Raw genomic sequence first — 22,261 nt, 5'->3', positions numbered from 1 at the left:
TATTCCTGTCTGCACCTTCATTATTATTCCAAAGTATATTTAGTAAAATATGTTTTATTTTTAACGAAAATATTTTCTTTTAGTTTAAACTGATTAACTTTAGTGTTGATATTAAACAAGAATTAAAATTTCACCGGGAATATAATTGTAATTTTTATTCGATTTAAACTTAAGAGGATTTTTTACTTTTATGATTTAAATATTAGGTTTTTTTAAAACAATTTTTAGTCAAATCGATATAATATCTATTTTCCAAAAATGTATTCTATATCTTTCCCTTCTTCTGTGATTTTGACAATATTACCACTACTAACCTATTTTAACCTACTGAAATTTAAAAATTATTTTCAAAAATAATTAAATATTTTATTAAATAAACTCTTGAATAATAATCAAGGTGCATAGAGAAATATTATTTATTGATTGCAGATTTTTTTTAAAAATAATGCAACTTCAAATTGCAAGAAAAATGACAAATAAAAATTTAAAAGAAATATAAAAATTACTTAAAATACTATTCTGTCTTCTTTTGAAATTTATTTACAAGTACAATAAAAAGTACGATTACTGCTGTCATTCTTTGTGTATTGTAGCCATTTTAGTTCTGACTTTTTGGATAAGTCCTGTCATTTGCTCGTACTTGCCGGTGGAATCTGGTAAATTTTCAAAATTTATAACATCGCAAATGTTTTTTGAGAATTTCTCCGATGAAGGGAGACGGCTAAACGGTGATAAGCTTTGCAAAATTGGAGTTCCTAAGTCGACCTTAATAGTTTTTAATGGAGTTGGCGTGTTGACTTGTGTATTTGCAGATTCTGTATCCGAAGCTGCTAATGAATTTGCTGGCGAAGACGGCGCTGTACTATCATTCTGCAAATAAAAGTAATTTAGAAAACTGGAAATTTTAATAATAATTTTTATTAAAGTTAATTTTTAAAAAGAAATAAAAATTATATAAGCGATAATAATAATAATACTTGATGTCCCTATTTTCTAAAAGTTACGCGAAATGAGAATCAAGAAACCTCAAATTACTATCACAATTATTAAGAAGCAAAAAAAATGGAGTAAAATATGTAAATACATTTGATTTATTAACATTATTTAATAATTTAATTAGTTTAATAATAATTGAAACCAAATAATTAATTAAAAATGAATAAAAAAATGTTGTAAGAAAGAAAAAAAGATAAGGAGTAACCAAGAAGAAAAAATCTACCGTTAATTCAGAAGAAGATTCTTGAGATTTATTGTCACTACTGTCGACACCTGGTGGAGGCGGTTCTGGGGGATTTATTGGTGGTTTTTCTTTTGGAAGTGCAGGCATAAACAAATCTCTCGTTGGAACATTTTCCACTACAGTTACTTCTGAAAAACGAGTAAAATTACATATATAAAAGATTTTTTTTGTTAAAAAAGTTATTCTTCAAGAAATTAATCGATAGAAACTTTTTAATTTATAGATTTTGTACGCAAATGCATTTAAAATTATTATAAATATTGTACCAATTAAAGAACATACCTTCACAGCATTCAACTTCCATTTCGATCACATCTGAAGTGGATGAAGTGTTTAAAGCTCTTTTGAGTTTTTTTCTTTTATAACCGACATCAGCTTTTTTGCCACTTAACATATTTAACATAGCTTTTTTGCTACTGCCGATTTGTTTCTCTGATCCCCAATAATAAGAATCTTCCTATTAAAAAAAAAACTTAATGAAAATTTAATTAAAGAAAATGTTCTTCAGACAAAATGTCCCTCAAACTAAACAATTTGTTACGATAAAATTACAATTATCAGGTGCAAGTTTTTGTCTTTTGTTTTTTAAATACACTCCATTTTTATAAAAGGTTACTCACGTCTCGAATTCCTTTGGGCGTTGGAATATTGAAACCAGGAAATTCAATAATTTTTTCTGTATCAAATTTATCACGATCGCCTTGAAAAAATATTTCGCCCATTTCAGCTTCAGGATCGTCTTCTGCGACGCCATCAGAATTAAATAACGTTATTCCCGAATGCTGAAGTCTTGCTTCTTCCAACCATCCAGGAGGATAACCAAGAACCCTCATACTTTTAAAATTCTTTAATTATTATTATTTGATTATAACAAAAAAAAAAAAAAAAAAATTAGCCTCATGAATATCATGACTCTATATTATTTCTCTTTCATGAAATAAATACTATTTTCTAAAAGTTTCGTGAAATGAGAATCAAGAAACCTCAAAATACTATCATAATTATTAAGAAGCAAAAAAAAATTGAGTAAAATTGATATTTTTTCTTAATTATCTAAACAAAAAGTTACAGAGATCTATACACGGAGAAACCTTTGGGTCGACAGTTCGCCTGTAGATCGGTGCTTCAGCGCCACCACAAAATTTATACACCAAAAACGAGAACGAACGTCCGACATAGTGGGAAACAAAAATTTTATTACGCTGGGCGAGCAGACGACCCAAAGGTTTCTCCGTGTAACAGTATTTGAAAATATCTCATTTAATTTAAACAATAATTATTTTTCTTTTACAATAACTTTGTCAATTTTTAGACATTTTTAATTATTTTTTAATGTAATTCACTGATAAAATGAATACATCTTTTTTATTCATAATATTTTTAGAAAAAATTCTAGTCAAGAATTCAGTAAAATGGAAATTTAAAGAAAATTGTAGTTCCTTTTTCCTTAAAAGTTTTTTAATTAAGTTTCACTGTTTGAGCCAAAAGTGTATTGAAAAAAATTTTAATGGAGTTTTATGAAACTTGGTATCTTAAGGTTTTCGGGGTCGCTGATTACGAATCTGACATCAGTTTTTCAATATTCAGAATGGACCCAAAAATCCTCGAGTAACAAGTTTCAAGTGAATCCGACTAATTTTTAATTTTTCGGGCGCCATATTGGATCCGCCATTTTGAATCTTGAAAAACTAATGTTTGATTCGAAATCAGTGACTCCGAAAACCCCAGAGTAACCAATTTCAGGAATATTTAACAAGTTTTTTATGTTTATTTTTTATGACGCATATTGCGTCATTAGCACTTTTGGCCACTTTAAGTTTTGACGATATATACGTAGGCGACAGGCAACGGGTTAAACATAATAAAATGTTGAATAAGATTAAAAAATGTTTAATGTAAATTAAATATTTTAAAATATATTTAAATTTACACTTAAGAAGATGCTATTACCCGTAAATATGTCGCGGCAATTCATTGTCCTTTATGCCAAGAGCTTTTCTTAAATTTTCACTTATAATTCCAGGTACAATGTGTCCAAATTTCTGATCAAGATCTTGATGATACCTCAAATTTTTGTTAGACTGTTTTGAAGCAAATTCTTTCTTATTTTTATTGATATTATTCTGATTTCGTGGTTCTTTACAATCTCGCAAATTATGATTTGCCAAACAATTGAAACAAGTGAGTTTTGGACAACAATCCTCTTTGAATGTACTTAATTCATCTGATGGTTTTTCTAAAGTTTTCTTGAATTTCTGTAAAGAAATATTAATCTTTTATTTACAATTCCATAAAGGCGTAATTATAATTGAAAATAGTAGTGACAAAATCTCCCGAGACTGTTCTTAGCAATGGTTAAAAAATGTTGTGCCAAATTACAATTTTCTACATTTTTGGATAAATTAATATTTACATACTACAAAAAGGTGATAAAAATAACTCTATCATTGTTAATATTTAATGCCATTTAAAAATGTTTTAAATTAAATAAAAGTGAAAAAAATTACCTGTCCGTAAGTTGGGACATCAAAGTCATCCTTTAATTTTGGTATCGTGTCTACCATAAAAAGAGAATCTATTTCTCCATCTGAATTATCAGAGTACCAACTTTTATCTTTTAAATCAGATTCACGAATTTCTAACACCAAATCGGTCTCATTGCTCTCTTCTTTTACATTCGAAGACAACAAATTTATCAGTAATTTTCTAACATGTTTTCTGTACTTTCTACAAATTTTGGAAAACAAATATCCATTTTTTATTATAAATAACTATAGTGTTTTGTTTTAAATAAACTAAAGTAAGTAAATAATTATAGAAAATAAACAAAATAAGAAAAAAAATATTAAAATTAAAATTAAAAAGTTACAAAGTTTAAAAAAAATGTTTAAAAGCTATGTAATAAGAATTTCCTTTCTAAACTTAATTTGGATATTAAATTAAATCCAGTTTTGAACAAATATAAGCAAAGAGAAACAATTTGATTTATTATTATTTTTTTCATTATTATGAGAAACTTTGCCATATAAAAAAGCAAAAGTATGATTATTAAATAGTACATTGTGCAACGAGAGCGGAAAGAAGCCGCTTTCCCTGGTGGATTGTATGATGCGAATATCGAAATTGACACGAGATCGAAATTGAAATTTTATTTAAAATGTATAAAAATGATGAAATTGATAATATAATTATTAAAATCAATAAGTTTTATGCATTTTAAGATGATTATTGTTAAATAATTATAAAATTTTTATGTTTTTATTAATTTCAATATATTACAGTTGATTGTCAACATTTGTCGATAAAATCAATAGAGCCGCGCTTTTTAGCTGGTAAGTGGCAGCACTCTTATTTTCTTTTTTTTAAATTTTTTATATAATTTTTTTATCAAAAGCAAAATTATTTGTTCAACGGAAATATTAGTAAAAAAATGTATTATTTTATTTTAAAAAAATTAATATTTTAATAAAAAAATATTATAGGTAAAAAAAAATTTAAAAAAAATTAATTTTAAACGTAAATAATGGTGAAAAAATGTATTATTTCATCAAAAAAATTGGTGAAAATTAATTTTTTTTATGAAAAATATTGTTGAAAAACTGTATTATTTTATCAAAAAAAAAAATTAATAGTTTTGATAAAACAATTTTTTTTCAGGAATATTTTCTTTAAAAAATAATGTTTTTTCAGACAAATTTTGGAAAAAATAATTCATTTTTTCCAACAATATTTCTGATAAAAAAAGTAATTTCTCACCAATATGTTTGTTCAAAAAATAAATTTTTTTACTAATATTTCCGTTTAAAATTGATATCTTATTTCACCATTTTTTTATAAAAAAATTAATTTCTTTCACCAATATTTTTGATTAAATAATACATTTTTCACCAATAATTCCGTTTAAAATTAATTTTTTCAACAATATTTTTGATAAAAAGAATTAAATTTTTCACCAAAATATTTTTTATTAAATAATAATTTTATTCACCAATATTTCCTTTAAAAAAAATTTTTTATTCAAAAATATTATTAATAAAAAAATTAGATTTTCATCAATATTTTTGATAAAAAAATGTATTTTTTACCAATATTTTTGATTAATACATCATTTTTTTTGATGAAATAATACATTTTTTCACTATGAAAAAAAAAATTTTATGAAAATATTAATTATTTTAAATAAAATATTTTTTTGATAAAAAATAAATGTTTGTCACCAATATTTTAGATAAAAAAAATAAATTTTCACCAATTTTTTTGATTAAAAAATCAATTTTTTTGATGAAATAATACATTTTTTCACCATTATTTACGTTTAAAATTAATTTTTTTCAATTTTTTTTTACCTATAATATTTTTTTATTAAAATATTAATTTTTTTTAAATAAAATAATACATTTTTTTACTAATATTTCCGTTGAACAAATAATTTTGCTTTTGATAAAAAAATTATATAAAAAATTTAAAAAAAAAGAAAATAAGAGTGCTGCCACTTACCAGCTAAAAAGCGCGGCTCTATTGATTTTATCGACAAATGTTGACAATCAACTGTAATATATTGAAATTAATAAAAACATAAAAATTTTATAATTATTTAACAATAATCATCTTAAAATGCATAAAACTTATTGATTTTAATAATTATATTATCAATTTCATCATTTTTATACATTTTAAATAAAATTTCAATTTCTATCTCATGCTCCACGAATGCTCCGCCAATTTCGTGGAGCATTCGCATCATACAATCTGCCAGGGTTCCGACGAGTAAGTAAGTTGATGCTCGAGTGAAGCAAGAGCAGCAATCAATCTCGTCGAAAAATGCTACTTTCCGCTCGAGTTGCACACAGTGCAGAGTGCTTTGTACAACATCTGCAAAAAAATGCTATTTTATATGCTGTTTTAAAAAATAAATTTAAGGTTATGTTGCCTAATATGCCTGAAAGTGTGCAGAAAAGTGAAATTTGATGCACACTTTATCAGAATGCAGAAATCAACAACATTCTGCTGCATTTACGTTAAAGTAAAGTAGCGCTTTTTGCTTCCTCATGAGGAAGCTTTGCATTCGTAACGATTTTTGATGTTTTAAAATTGGCTTATATGGACTCATTTTTATCTAGAATTAATATATATGAAATTCTGAGCAAATGTCTAGATGTATGTGTATGTGTATGTCACAAAATATTGTGTACAAATTATCTCAGAAACGTTTTAACGGATTGTCTTGAAATTTTGTATGCTTATTGTAATCATTAATACCTAAAATCTAACACAAAGATTTCTAAATATGTTCACAACATTTTTCTTTCAATTTTTTCAAAAAATTTTTGCATTTTAAATTGAATTTTGTTTGGTAAAAATAGTATATTGTGCATCTAGGGAGGAAAATGGTTGATTTCCACAAGTGTAGTTTGCAGTTCGTGGTTCGAGGTTTGCGAGCGAAGACGAGAACTGGAAATCACGAGTGGAAATCATTTTCCTGACGAGTTGCACATACTATTTTTTCTAACACACGTATACCGAAAGTACAAACGTGGTAGTGTGGATACTATTGATGATGGTATGGTTGTTACTGGTAGGGGAGCGTTCAAAAATTACGTAACGTTTTTTCTTTTAATAATTTTGATTTTTAGTAATTTTTGAACACTCCCTAGCAGTATAGTTACTACTGGTGGTGTACCAGACGTTTGAGATTCACTATTGCTCATACTTTAATTAATATTTAATAACTAATAATACCATCACCGGAAGGGAAAGTTACTTTTCCTCCCGCTCAGTGACGTCACCGGGAGGGAATGTAACTTTCCCTCCCGCTAGTCGGAAAAGACATACATTTCTCCCGCTACACAGGTAAGAAATGGTGTACTTTCGGTGCGTGTGTTAGAAAAAACTTATTTCTTGCATTAAAACGAATCGATTAATCTATATAAAGTTCATGTTTTACTGAAATCTATAGATTAAATCATTTTTTTGTTTTTTTGAAAAAAATCGTTTTTTGTATTTTTTGAAATAACTTTTTCTTATATACACGGAGAGAAAAATCTGGCTTTTATAGTATGAAAGTAGTTCTTACTATTCCAGCATGAATTTTTCCTACAATTAGAGCAAGAATTCATGCGTTCTCAGCATGAAAGCAATCAATAGTAAAATGGTATATGTTGAACATACTCTCATAGGAAGAACTTCATGCTCTGAAAGCAGGAGCGCCATGCGGCAAAAGTATAGAACACAGTCCTACTAGGATTGCAGGAGTCTCATGCTTTTTCGGTATGAGACTCTTGCAACAGGAGTTTAAGCCACGCCCACTTATATACTTTGCGTGAAAACGTTAGCGACGCATGGGCTATTATAACATTTAAGTATAGAAGTTTCAAATAACTTTTATATTCATTTACTAAGATATTTTTCAATATTCAGTTTTATTTTATCTTTACATATTGTTTCCTGCATCATGTGCTAATGTATCTTTTTTAATGTCATTGATGTAGATCAAATTTCTTCTGAAGAACTAAACGATTTGAAAAAATCTGTCAACATTATTGACGACGAATATAGAAAGAAGTGGACATCAACTGCTTCAGAGAAAAAAAAATTCTTCAATTAACGAAATGTATTTTAAATTTTTGTAATTTTTATGTGTAAGTTCTATATTAAAAATTTTTTTCCAATAAGTCAATTTTTATATATTTTTTCAAATTTAAGGGGTTATACCTGCCTGAAAAATTTTTTTTTCGATTTTTTTTTTTTGCTTAAAATAGACTATAACATTCCTAGATTAATAATCAATGACGTCCTTGCACGAAAACAACTTGGAAATGTTGTTAAAATTATTTTTTCTGGAGCATTTCGGAAGCGCCATAATGCATAATTTTAATTTTTCCGAAAAAAAATGCTCGACGGAGCATAACTTCAGTGAGAAAGGAGCTGGAAGAGACAAATACGGCCACTGAGGGACAATTATATGGTGCTGGGATAGCAGAGTGAAGGTAAAAAAAATTTATTAACCAAATGCATGAGATTATTAAAAATTATAGTGTTGTGAAACTTCAAACGCGTTTTTCTCGAAACCATATTTTACAAATCGGCGAGCAGTAGAACTCGAAGAGTTATTGTCCGATTGAGCTAAAAATTTAACTGTAGCTTCTTAGTTAAATTATCTAGTGAAGTACACACGATTTTTAAAATTGATGAAGAGAATTTTTTTTTATAAACAATTAAAATCGATTTTTTTGGGTCAAAAATGCGATTTATTTTTATAATTCTCACAATTCTACAAAAAAAATTCTAAAATTATGATCATGTGTACTTCACTAGATAATCTTATGTAGTTTATGAAAAAAATTTTTTTGTGCTTCTAGATGACGATCCAGGGGACTTCAACTGCTCGCCGCGGAGGACTGCAAAAATACATTGCACTTTTTATGCAACCATACAGCCGACAATTTGTAAAATAAATTCGTAATAAAATTTTTTCTCATTATTTAAAAGTTGCTTAATTAAGTGGTATATTAGTTGCCAACGATTATTTAAAACTGTATTCACGAAAAAGTCTTTAAAAACATCCTTTTTTTAAGCCTCGAAACAGGTATAACCCCTTAAGTATTATCAACAACTTTTGATTTTAAATCTAACAGAATTTAATTATATTTAAATAATTTTTAAAAAATTTAAAAATCTTTTAGTAATTTCAATTATTTTTTGAGTATTTTATAAAATTCTATGACAATTTTGTTCATGAGACAATTTTAAAGTAACATATATTCTAAATTTCTGTTATTATTAAAAGTTTATGGTGAAAGTATCCAATATTTGATTATTTCTCAAATATTTCAATAAAAATGTTTAATAAGTTTATTTTTTTAAAAATATTATTTATATTTATCAGAACTTTAAATATTTAAAGAAAGTTCATTCCATCTTTTCCAAATGTAAATTATTCTAAAAATCATAACACATTTCAAAATTTCACAAATTTGTATACGTTCTTCACGCATTCAAAAATTCTTAAAAGTTTAAACTGTTCTATTTGAATATTTTAAATTAAAATTATTGGATAAATCAATTACTTCCCATTATTTTATTAAGGGGTTAAACCACTCTAGAATTTTCCAAAAATCAAAAAAATTTTTTTTGCTTTAAAAGGTGCCTAAGGGTGTATAGAATAAGAAACAATATCAATTATAAGTCGAAACACTTTTTAATTTGGAAGGTCAATTATACGGCGCAGGCATTGCAGATTGAAGGTATATCTAAAAAGTCGTAAGTAAAACTTTAAACTCGTTTTTCTCAAAACTACATTTTTTGTGCTGGCCGGAAACATAACTTTTACAAATCTCAACCGATTTACTTAAAAATTAAACTGTAGCTTCTCAATAACATTATCTAGAGAAAGACGTACGGATTTTTTTTTATGTTGCATATTTTTTTTGTTATAAACAATTTAGTGTCAATTTTTTAAGTAAAAAACTCGGTTTTTCCTTAAAATGTTCGCCATTTTTGCAAAAATCAATTGAAAAAAAATCCCCTACGTCTTTCTCTAGCTTTTAAGATGTAAAAATAGAAAGAAATTTGTTTTTTGTTCTAGGATGAAAATTGGAGCTAAAACCTTTCCGGCCGCGACGTGATTCATCTCAGAAAGGGTTCCTATCACGTACCTGTAAATTTGATATTTTAAAAAAAAATAATTAATGAAGTATATTTTTTTTCTCTTTAAAGTGTACCTAATAAAGATATGTAAACATATTTTTCAGTACATTTAAACTTTTCTTGAAAAAAATTTCTAAAGTTAGGCCTTTTTTTGACGCTCTAGAGTGGTTTAACCCCTTAAGTATAAATTTATTTCATTATTATAATGTTTGATACAATTTTACCTTGATGAGAAGTTTCTATTTCATTAAGTAAGATCAAAATTAGTTTTTATTAAATATTTTTGGTGTAATGAAAATTTGAAGATCAATGGTTTGTATTAAAAGTTGATCCTATTTGTGTATTTTCATTCCTAAAATTTAAAACATAATCTAAAATTCTTTGCTTTTTATGTACCTTTCTTTGTAGCGCGACATACATATGGGACGTTCCACGTCAACAAGGACAGGCTTCTGCCCAAAAATGGTTTTGACGGATTTCAAAGTTCTAGGGCTTAAAAAATTCGTAAATTTCTATACTTTCGAATGCCGAGTGGCGTTTTTCAAAATTTTAAATGGCGGCTCCAATATGGCGCATAAATGGCAGTAAGTTTGAAAATTTAAAAATAAATTTGTGAATTAAACGTCTTAAAGAATTCCATTCAATCTAAAACACCTCATAGAACAGTTTTTGGGGTCGCTGAATGCAAATATGATGTTAGTTTTCCAAAATTCAAAATGGCGAATTCAAAATGGCGGTCAAAATTTTTAAAATCGATCAAAATGGCTTAAAACTTATTTCTCAGGGGTTTTTTGGGTCGCTTATTATGAATTTAAAGTTATTTTTAATAAATAAGCAAAAATAAAATAAATTTTAAAATGGTGGATCCAAAATGGCGGACAAATTTTTTTAAAAACGCTCGAAATTAATTGAAACCCTATTCTAGAGGGTTTTCTTGGCCGCTAATTACGAATTTAAAGTTATTTTTAATAAATAAGCAAAAATAAAATAAATTCCAAAATGGCGAATCCAAAATGGCGGACAAATTTTTTAAAAACGCTCGAAATTAATTGAAATTCTATTTTAAGGGGTTTTCATGGCCGCTGATTACGAATTTAATGTTATTTTTATTAAATAAGCAAAAATAAAATAAATTCCAAAATGGCGGATTTAAAATGGCGGACAAATTTTTTTAAAAACGCTCGAAAATGATTGAAACTCTTTCCTAGGGGGTTTTCCTGGCCGCTGATTACGAATTTAAAGTTATTTTTAATAAATAAGCAAACATAAAATAAATTCCAAAATGGCGAATCCAAAATGGCGGACAAATTTTTTTAAAAACGCTCGAAATTACATGAAATTCTATTCTAGGGGTTTTTCAAGGCCGCTGATTACGAATTTAAAGTTATTTTTAATAAATAAGCAAACATAAAATAAATTCCAAAATGGCGGACAAAAATTTAAAAAACGCTTGAGATTAATTAAAACTCTATTCAATGGGAAGTATCTGGCCACTGATTTAGAATTATGCAAACTGGTATTCCCGAAAAGGACTGATTGTAGTTTAAATTGAAGATTTTGGAATTATGCAAACTGGTAGTCCTGAAAAGAACTGATTGTAGTTTAAATTAACGATTTTGAAAATATGCAAACTGGTAGTCCTTGCAAGGACTAATTGTAGTTTAAATTAAAGATTTTGGAGTTATGCAAACTGGTAGTCCTGAAAAGGACTGATTGTAGTTTAAATTAACGATTTTGGAATTATGCAAACTGGTAGTCCTGAAAAGGACTGATTGTAGTTTAAATTAACGATTTTGGAATTATGCTAACTGGTAGTCGTGAAAAAGACTGATTGTAGTTTAAATTAAAGACAAAATAATGTGAACGAGCTAGGATAGTTTTTACAGTGGTGGGGATACGCGGCGTGGTAGGACCCAGCAACGCGCTGATTGGTCCGCCGGAGTCACATGATTTCTAGAACATGTCCATATATGGTCATATAAGAAGCGACTAATTGTGGAATAAAACTGGATCAATAGGTTTGTTTTGTGACTGGCAATATTATTAAAAAAAATTAATTACCATTATTTTATTATTAAAATGTGAAATCATTAAATTACAATTGAAGCCAGATCGACAAGCTCCGGTTCGATAAGACTGTTTCCTTCGGTTGCAAACTAGGAAAAGTAGAGAGCATAGTGAGGTTCTGCAGTGTCTGTCAGTAACGTATACCTAAAAGGATCTTTGTGCCCGATGTACTTCATATACATAACCGGAAAAATAAATTTGTATTTTTTTTGTTTATCAATAATTTATTATTAATTAATTTCATTATATTCTATTATTAATAATACTATTCGACAATTATTAATTTTTAAAAATTTCAAGTTCCAAAGAAAGATGTACATGCATAAAATATTATGTACGGCTCTCTTTGTTTTCATTTTTACGTTCGGCAAGAAAAACCACCTAGAACAGAGATTCAATCATTTTTGGTCGTTTTTAAAATCTTAGTCCGCCATTTTGGAATTTATTTTATGTTTGCTTATTTATTAAAAATAACTTTAAATTCGTAATCAGCGGCCAGGAAAACCCCCTAGGAAAGAGTTTCAATCATTTTCGAGCGTTTTTAAAAAAATTTGTCCGCCATTTTGGATCCGCCATTTTGGAATTTATTTTATTTTTGCTTATTTAATAAAAATAACATTAAATTCGTAATCAGCGGCCATGAAAACCCCTTAAAATAGAATTTCAATTAATTTCGAGCGTTTTTAAAAAATTTGTCCGCCATTTTGGATTCGCCATTTTGGAATTTATTTTATTTTTGCTTATTTATTAAAAATAACTTTAAATTCGTAATTAGCGGCCAAGAAAACCCTCTAGAATAGGGTTTCAATTAATTTCGAGCGTTTTTAAAAAAATTTGTCCGCCATTTTGGATCCACCATTTTAAAATTTATTTTATTTTTGCTTATTTATTAAAAATAACTTTAAATTCATAATAAGCGACCCAAAAAACCCCTGAGAAATAAGTTTTAAGCCATTTTGATCGATTTTAAAAATTTTGACCGCCATTTTGAATTCGCCATTTTGAATTTTGGAAAACTAACATCATATTTGCATTCAGCGACCCCAAAAACTGTTCTATGAGGTGTTTTAGATTGAATGGAATTCTTTAAGACGTTTAATTCACAAATTTATTTTTAAATTTTCAAACTTACTGCCATTTATGCGCCATATTGGAGCCGCCATTTAAAATTTTGAAAACGCCACTCGGCATTCAAAAGTATAGAAATTTACGAATTTTTTAAGCCCTAGAACATTGAAATCCGTCAAAACCATTTTTGGGCAGAAGCCTGTCCTTGTTGACGTGGAACGTCCCATATATATATATATAAAAATAGTTTATATTTAATTACTAAGGGAGAGTCGGTAGTGGCGAGACACGTTTTGTTTTTTTGTTATAGCACTCACATTTTCAAGAACATCAAGTCTGTATATATATCCATGGACAGGTGTGACTCTATACTGCAAATTTAAGTTATACAGTTACAGAACAGATAATGGAAAAAAAAGTTATTGCCGATTTACGATAATGTCTCGCGACTACCGACATAAAAAATCGTCCGTAGTGGCGAGACACTATCTTAAAATCAGAGTCTTCATCGTTCAAACGTCACAAAAACAAAGGAATCAAAGAGAAAGAGTATAATAATTGATGCCTTTAAATCATAATATTGTTTCATTCAATCATAAAAATACAGGCAAATATTTTTCTCATTGTGAGCCGCTAATCCATGTCACAGTTATTAAAAACATATAAGCTTTTCTTCCTGTTCATCTTTTTCAATTTAAACTATAGTTATGAAAAATATTGTCGACAAAACGTACAAAAATTATATCAAATTCATTAGGACATGTACAATATTATTAGATATAAAAAAGCCACTGCCGACAACAAGTGTCTCGCCAATGCGGAAACAGCATTTTTCGGTAATGACGATGTACAATCCTATGCATCGAACAATAATTCATAGTGCTCTGGAAATTTTGAAGGAAACTTAATTACTAAAGACTCAAAACATTTAACCCTTCAGAAAATTCCGGAAATTTTTATATATTATCACTTATACCGATGGGAAATAAAACTTTTAAAATATCTTGAAACTGTTATTAACAGTATAGCGATATTTCGTACATCAAAAACGTATGTATCATATTGAAAAGTTAAAGCACAATAAAACTTGACTTTCAGACCAGAAGTGCCAGCACAGTCAGTTCAGCTGTCTGAAATATCCTAATGTCTCGCCACACCGGCTGTCTCGCCACTGCGGACAACGCCTTAAATATAATTATAAGTTCAAAATATTTTTACAATACTATATTAGATTTTAATAAAATATAATACTTTTTTATTTATATTAGGGTCAACCGGGGTAAATCCGAACGCTTTTAATAAGTTTCAACAATAACATAAGTTTTTTCTTTAAAAAAAAAATACTTCCGGTATTCTGGTGTATGAAGTTGTTACTTTACTTCCATAGAACAATTTTATGGGGTAGAAAAAATTTTTGATAAATTACAATCGCAGGAAACTTAGCGTTCGTATTTACCTCAATACTTTGCAACTTTCCTAAAATATGGGGGTAAATACGAACGCCACTATATTTCAGAAAAATCTTAGGGAAAATAAATTTAAAGTATTGCAATTGTTAAACTTATATAAAAACTCAAAAAAAATACGATAATAAACCTATTATGTAATAATGCATCATATATAAATACAAAAATCAAACAGGTTAAAAATTAAAATGCATTACACAAATAAAACCTTCAATAACTTTATCAAATCATAACGGATTTTTGCAAAACTTGGTACAGAAAGTATTTTGGAGTGATTGAATGTAAATACAAAAATAAAAGTCAAATTTTTTAAATTCAAAATGGCGTACTTTCCTAAAACTTATTTTTAAAAATGATCAAATTTGCTAACCCTGAAACCCCCCGAGTAACAATTTTCGAGCGAATCCAATGAATTTTTTAATTCTCGTCCGCCATTTTGAATTTTGAAAAACTGACTTCAAATTGGTAATTAGCGACCCCAAAAACCGTAGAATACCAAATTTTATTAAGATCCTGAAAAACTTTTTTCAACAAACCATTTGGCAAAAAAATTGAAACACTCCTTCGAGAGAACAGAGATTAAGTTTCTGCTTATTAATTACTAACGAGGATACGTATAGAAAGAAAAACTTTTTTCTATTTACTTTTATAATGTTAAAATAATAGTGTAATCAAATAAAAACAATTTTGTGTGGCTTTGATGTAAAAAAAAATTATTAAAAATACCGTTCGGATTTACCCCAGTTTTCCAATTTTCTTGGGTAAATACGAACGGTCTGATATTATTAATAAAATTTTACAGAAGGCAAAAATCAAATATAGTTTCTGTTCTAGTATTCATAACAAACAATTATAAATAATAAAATGAATTTTTAGCTTCTTTTTCTTCAAATACGAGACAAAATACTGAAAGAGTGTCATCTTTGATTTTCAATCTTTTTTGCAATACTTGTTATCTTTGTTTATGCTGTTGCTAATTAACAAACAAAAAATGGGATAATACTTAGAATCTCTTCAAGAGGATCTGAGGTAAAAATTCTCATATCGAACTTATTTTTAAAAATTTTAATTAAGCTGAAATAATTAGCGTTCGGATTTACCCCCCGTTCGGATTTACCCCGACTGACCCTATATAATTTTTTAACATTATTTTTGAAATAAGATATTTATCATTATATAGGTAATTATATATTATTTAATATAAATATTATATCTAGTCGCAACAAATTTTTATATATATATATATATATATATTAAAATCATTTGTCTACATTTACTTATTCATATACAGTATCTCACAGTTTAAAAAAACGCGCAAATCATTTTGAACTATGTAAATTTAAAGGGGGCGTGGCTTAAACTCCTGTTGCAAGAGTCTCATACCGAAAAAGCATGAGACTCCTGCAATCCTAGTAGGACTGTGTTCTATACTTTTGCCGCATGGCGCTCCTGCTTTCAGAGCATGAAGTTCTTCCTATGACAGTATGTTCAACATACCATTTTACTATTGATTGCTTTCATGCTGAAAACGCAAGAGTTCTTACAGATATCGCTAGAATTTTTTGACTAAAATTGCATGAAAAAGTTTCATACCTTAAACGTATGCCTCCTCATACTATAAAAGCTAGATTTTTCTCTCCGTGTAGTCACAGCCCATGATTGCGAGTGAGACAGACTTATGCGTAACGCATGCTTTCCTATGACTACACTTGTGCTTTTCTTACTGTATAGTTTACTTTTTAACAATAATAATAAAATTGATCGCTATTTTAGTTGAAATCCTACTTTTAATCTTGAATATGTATAAGTGTATTATGATGAGGAAGCTAAATGGTCATGAAATGAACACCTAGTTTTGCAGGTGTTTCACAAAATTGTTTTGAGGTTCTCAAATAAATAAATTAATAAATAAAACTAAAAATGCACTTGTAAAAATTTGTAAAATAGGATAAATATGCTATAATTACTACTAATTTTAACGAGGATAGTTTTTAAATAGAAAAAGCATGTCATTTATTTTTAAGAAAATTAATTCACATACGTATCAAACCAATGACTCGAATTATACACATATGAGGAGCTGGAAAGCAGAACTCGCTCTCCGCTCGGATGGACTCCGTAGAGCCAGTCAAACATTCGAAAAAGTGATGAAAATTGAAATTCAAAATTTTGAATTTTGAAAAGTACTACATTATAGGAAATTAAAAGGCGCATCTTTTTTTCCTTTGAAATTTTTTTATAAAACGAATATTTTAGTTTCTAGAGACCAAAAAGTGAAATAATAAAAAAAAAATTGAAAAAAATTAGTAAATATAAGGTAATAAAAAAATTTAACATTAACAATGTATATACAAAGAAACTGTTGAACTGTTTGTTAATAAATAATAACAAAAAAAATTATTATTAGCATCATTTTTAAAATACATATAATTTTCCATTTATTCAAAATGACAAAAAAATTGTAAATTATATTTGTTCAATAAAATAACATGGTAATTACAGAATTGAACATTGTAGTATTAATTGTCAACAAACTTTAATTCTGAATAGGCAATAATAATAATAATAAAGAAATTTATACTTAAATGTGAAAATCTAATTATATTTCATGCACGGAACAGCTGTCTGTACGAGTAGCGTTAGGACTTACTTGCGCGTCGACCGCGCTTTCTTAAAACTTGAATAATTTTTAAAGTTTTCAATGAATTGGTTTAATATTTTACAGAAAACTTCCTTATATAGTGATAAACAAATGTCTCACTGGAAGTTTTCTGAACTACAAAGTTCCCCGCAGACTTTTTGTCTATGAAAGTAAGAAAACGTTATTATCAACTGGTCACAATTTTTATTAAAAAAAATTTAAACAATTAATGATTTTTTAATTTTTTATTATTTTGTTGCCTTTAGTAGACCCTATTACGTGTACATCTCAAATTTGAATCAAATTCATTAATAATTGTCGGAGATACGATGATTTTGTTTTAAAACTTAATTAAATTTAACAATTTAAATTTCTTAGTTTTTGGTCTCTAGAAACTAAAATATTCGTTTTATAAAAAAATTTCAAAGGAAAAAAAGATACGCCTTTTAATTTCCTATAATGTAGTACTTTTCAAAATTCAAAATTTTGAATTTCAATTTTCATCACTTTTTCGAATGTTTGACTGGCTCTACGGAGTCCATCCGAGCGGAGAGCGAGTTCTGCTTTCCAGCTCCTCATATGTAATTGTGTTGATTTAAAATTCAAATATATTATAAATTACAAACGATGTAAAATAAACTATATCAATTATTTGATATAATGTATTAAAATTACTTAGCAAATTAAACTGATCCTCGAAATCTTCGAAATCCCATCTACCAGTGTGCGAGTTAATGAGAAGAGTTAGTTAGAGTTAGTGAGAAGAGAAACATAATCATGCGAAAGTGAGAAACTTTTCTCCTCTATGAGTGAGTAAAATCAAGGTTGCCAACCTAGGAGACGTGTTGGTAAGGTAGGTATTGAATAGTTTCTCAAGAAAAAGTTAAATACCTACCTTACCAACACGTCTTCTAGGTTGGCAACCTTGATTTTACTCACTCATAGAGGAGAAAAGTTTCTCACTTTCGCATGAGAATGTTTCTCTTCTCACTGCGGTGTATAGTCACTCTATATAGCGAAACTATGTTAGGTTATAGTTTTAAGTGTGCGTAAGAATATATGTAGGTAGGAAAGTGTCTCCATGTACTATCTCGTCCAATCAGAGTTCACCTCACTCCTGTCTCACTCACACCGACACAATAAAAGCGTCTCCTTTATGCCTCCTTTTTTTTCTTTTGTCTCGCCGTCAGAATTTTTCCGGTACTCGACCGTATCTTCTACCGACTAATTCAGTAAAATCTACTCCTACTCGACCGGAACTTCTATCTGAAATCTTTAGGTCCATGGTTTCCTAAAAATTACTGCATACACGGAAAGAAAAATTACGTTTGTGGTATGGATATGGGAGCCCTCTATGTTAATTTTTTATGGACGTTCCTGCTTAAGAGGCGTGGCCTTATACTTACCGAAATTGTACTGTACTACAGTTGCATAAAACTATACCTATACCGAAAAGGCATAACTTCTTGCAATCGTAGTATGCTGATGTCCCATGCGTTTAAAGGTAGAACTTTCATGCTACAAACGCTATATTTTTCTCTCCGTGTAGTTCCGGAATTTTTACATATAATTCAGGAATGTGTACTTCAAAAGTTCCGTCTTTTTTCCGAATAAAAGGTCTGTAATAATTACGCTTTTTTGCACAAATCCTCGTTTTCGGAACGATTTCGGGAACTCGTACGGAACTTTTTTTTCCGTGTACATACAAAAATAATGTACCCATAATATGAAAGTATTTATTACTAAACAACTAAAACCGCAGTCAATTTAAAGGTGGAAATTTTTATGTACAATTCAGGAAAACTTTGTATACTCATAAAGGTATCTTATTAATACCAATATATTATAATTTTTAGGTATGAAAAGTTTTCAAAATACAAACATGAGTTAAAATACAGAGTTTTAAATACATATAAGTTCTGTAACTTTTTCAATTCAATTTTCATTGGAAAATATCAAAGAGAAAAAATGTTTGTATTTAACTAAGGTATAAAAATATGAGGTTGAAAAAAATGAAATTAAAAATTTTTGAAAATGCTAAGGTTTTTTATTTTTGGTCGGAAATAGCTGGCTAACGAACTTAGCCTTTATTTAAAGACTAATTTTATGTGTATTAAAGCGTAAGTTGATTTGTTGAATTTTAAAAAAGTTATTGTGTCAACAACATTTGTGTACACAGACACAGACCTACAGACAGACTCCATCGTCAAACCATGATTTTCCGACTAAGTCAACCTCAAAACGTAAAGATTTCATGGAATTAACAAAAGTCAATTTTCGACCAATCATAATACTAATAAAAAATTATAGACTTAAAATAAACAAAGAAGAAGTAATTGATTTAAATAATTGGTAAGACTATTTCCAGGTTTTTTTCAATCGCGCAACAATTTAACATGTAATCTTCTGAGAATCCAAGAACGCAATCCTTATCTAGATTCCAACATTACAATTGACGAGGATTTAGCAAGTTTAGAAAAATGTAAAAATTATAAATCATCGGGACCTGCTGGTATTCCTTACGAGTTTTTAAAGAATCTGCCATATAATTGAGTGAAAAATGAAGCCTCCCTTTTCAATAAAATTTAGATAAGGAGGAGATTCCCAGATACTGGGCCGAAATACATGTGAAAATGCTATTTTATTAAATATTTCATGTCTATTAACTAAAAAATTTGGAGCTACGAAGGCGATTTGGGAGGGAACGGCAGGTAATTCAAACACAGCCAGGGACAAAACCTATAATTTTCTTTCAATTTGCTTGTAAATATATGCATAAGTACAAAGTTCGAGATGGTTGGCTAAAAAATTGGTAAAGTTAAGATTTCGAGGAATTTCGAGTTTTTCGAATATAACTATATGCAATCCAATTCCAATCGGGTTCGCTATAATTTTCGTTTAATCTACTCGCAAAAATACGTATGTATACTAAGTTTGAGCTCAATCTGTTAAAATGGCTAGGTTTTAGGGGCGGGTCATGGTTTTGTGGACGGACATGAGTGAAACCATAAGGGAAAATAGTCATTTAATGTTTGTTCGCAGTACCGTTCGAAAGGAAAACTTTGAATTAATTTCTCGACAGGTTTTCTAGATGTATTTTGAGTCGCGGATTTCAAATTCAATGTGTACATTCATTTTATCTGGTTGTGTGGAATTAATTCGTGAACAAAATATTGTAAAAATTCTATTAAAATTCAATTAAAAAGCATTAATATATTGTACAACATTTTATAATTAATCAAATAGTTTTTTAAAATTTATTTATTTTTTAATCTAATTTTTAACGCTGGCTATATACCTACGCTAACGTAAACTGATTTCCAAAACTATAGTTACGCGAAGTGTAAATACACTTCATCATTACACTAGCGTAGTAAAAAACATGTGAATGCAAAATAGTAAACGTAAGCGTAAGGTACTGCTCGCTTTTCTTTTTAAAAAAACCTTGGCGAGAGGGGGTGGATATGACCGAAAGTATTTTGCGAAATTCGTTGGTGGGTGTCACTTTTCGAAACTTTTTTCATTTCGCGTAGGTTTAGTTTTGGGAGATCGGTTCACGTTAATTTTTCATTTTGCTGTCACTTCGCGTAGGTTTAGTTTTGAAATATCAGCTTACGTTAGCGTAGAAATAGGCACTTCGAATTTTTAATGAAAATAATAATGAATTAATTAAAATTCATATCTTTTTCGAACTTGTTGAAATTTTCAGTGACAAGTAAATAAATTAAAGAGAAACATGATATAACTTTGAAAGCTTATACGAATTTATTGCAGGTTTGAGAAAAAAAGATCGAAAAGTATTCAAAGTTGGCCAAAATAATGTAAATCATTGGACATTTTTAAGCTAACTTTGAATGCTTTTTCGATTTTTTTTCTTAAGTGAAAAGAATAGTGATCGTGAAATAAAGAAAAAAATTCATAATTTTCAAATTGAAATTATTTGAAAAAAGAAAAGAAAACAATAATAGAGATTAAGTGTTATTTACCTGGCGATTGTTGTGCTTTCAAACAGTACTTTCAAAATAGGCTTGCAACTTTGTGATAAATTTGATTTGTCAGATGGTTCAATAATTGTAACATCCTCGTCTAAGATAACGAACCCTTTGGGCGCAACGCCGGGAGGCAGAGTTTCCTCCAAAATACTAGATTTTGTTTGTGAAAGTGTATTAAAACTATCGTTGCCCATGATTTCTTTTCTAGCATTACTATCGTTAAATGATGTTGACATTTCATCATCAGTGCATTCTCCTGAGGAACTCATTGTATAGTACTTTTTTACACCTCGGACGAACTATTATTAACAATTTATTTATTTATCTTTTCACACTACTTTGTACTTTTTGTTTGTATTTACATTGCCTACACTATATATTCAACATAACCAAAACACAAAAGAAATGGCGGCGCGGAGAGAAGTAAGCTGCTATTGCTATCTATCATTGAAATTTCAACAGGGTTCGTACTTATCAGGTAGACCATTCAAGAGTAGAACGTCTATTGGCTGATACTTTCCCTTACATATCCAACCCTGTCAGGAAATCAAACGGTGTGAAACTACCTTATTTATTTCGATTAACCTTGTAACGAGCGACTATTCTCGCTCGAATAATTTTTCGATATCTCGAATTAACGATATTTACGCGCTAAATAATGAATATTCAAAATATTAAATAATTAATATTTTGTATTCTAGAATTTATTCTCACATAAATTTAGCAATTGAGGAAACTATAAAAAGTTAAACTAATTGTAAAATAATATCGTCACGCTTTAAGTATTTTCAAGTCTTATTCTCAAATCAAAAACTATAAACATTTCTAAGAAAAGTCATAAATTAAGTAAAATAGCAAAAGGAAATATGATTCTAACTTTCCTTTAATCCCAACCATGAAATAAGAACCCTTAAAGATCATAAAAAATCCACTTGAAAAAGTTGTGGTCCTTTCTCTACAGGACACCAAACACATGTTAACCAGACACACATGTAGACTCGCTAAATCGAGAAAAGTCACGTATCGATCAAACAAAGGATAAAATATTTGTAAAGAAATATTTTATATCAACTATATTTTTACATTAAAAATATAAATTAAAAATCATCATCTTCTCTATAAAACATTATTAAATATATAA

General features: G+C 28.3%; 1 protein-coding gene across 1 annotated transcript; it reads right to left on the bottom strand.

Moving 5' to 3' along the window:
- Positions 1-517: 517 nt before the first annotated feature.
- LOC127286246 (zinc finger CCHC domain-containing protein 8 homolog) lies at positions 518-21,559 on the bottom strand. The gene is made up of 7 exons (XM_051312619.1): positions 21,115-21,559; positions 3,748-3,967; positions 3,191-3,495; positions 1,861-2,074; positions 1,523-1,697; positions 1,220-1,368; positions 518-870 (listed from the first exon to the last, which is right to left on the bottom strand). Exons 1-7 carry the CDS (start codon positions 21,387-21,389, stop codon positions 574-576), a joined length of 1,635 nt encoding a protein of 544 aa, XP_051168576.1. The 5' UTR covers positions 21,390-21,559; the 3' UTR covers positions 518-573.
- Between the last annotated feature and the right edge of the window lie 702 nt (positions 21,560-22,261).

The sequence above is a fragment of the Leptopilina boulardi genome, unplaced genomic scaffold, assembly GCF_019393585.1.
Source record: "Leptopilina boulardi isolate dan_hultmark-lab unplaced genomic scaffold, ZJU_Lbou_2.1 LbouV2_351, whole genome shotgun sequence".
Classification (NCBI taxonomy): domain Eukaryota; kingdom Metazoa; phylum Arthropoda; class Insecta; order Hymenoptera; family Figitidae; genus Leptopilina; species Leptopilina boulardi.
Note: the sequence above shows the minus strand (reverse complement) of the source record. Positions and strands in the feature narration are given on the sequence as shown.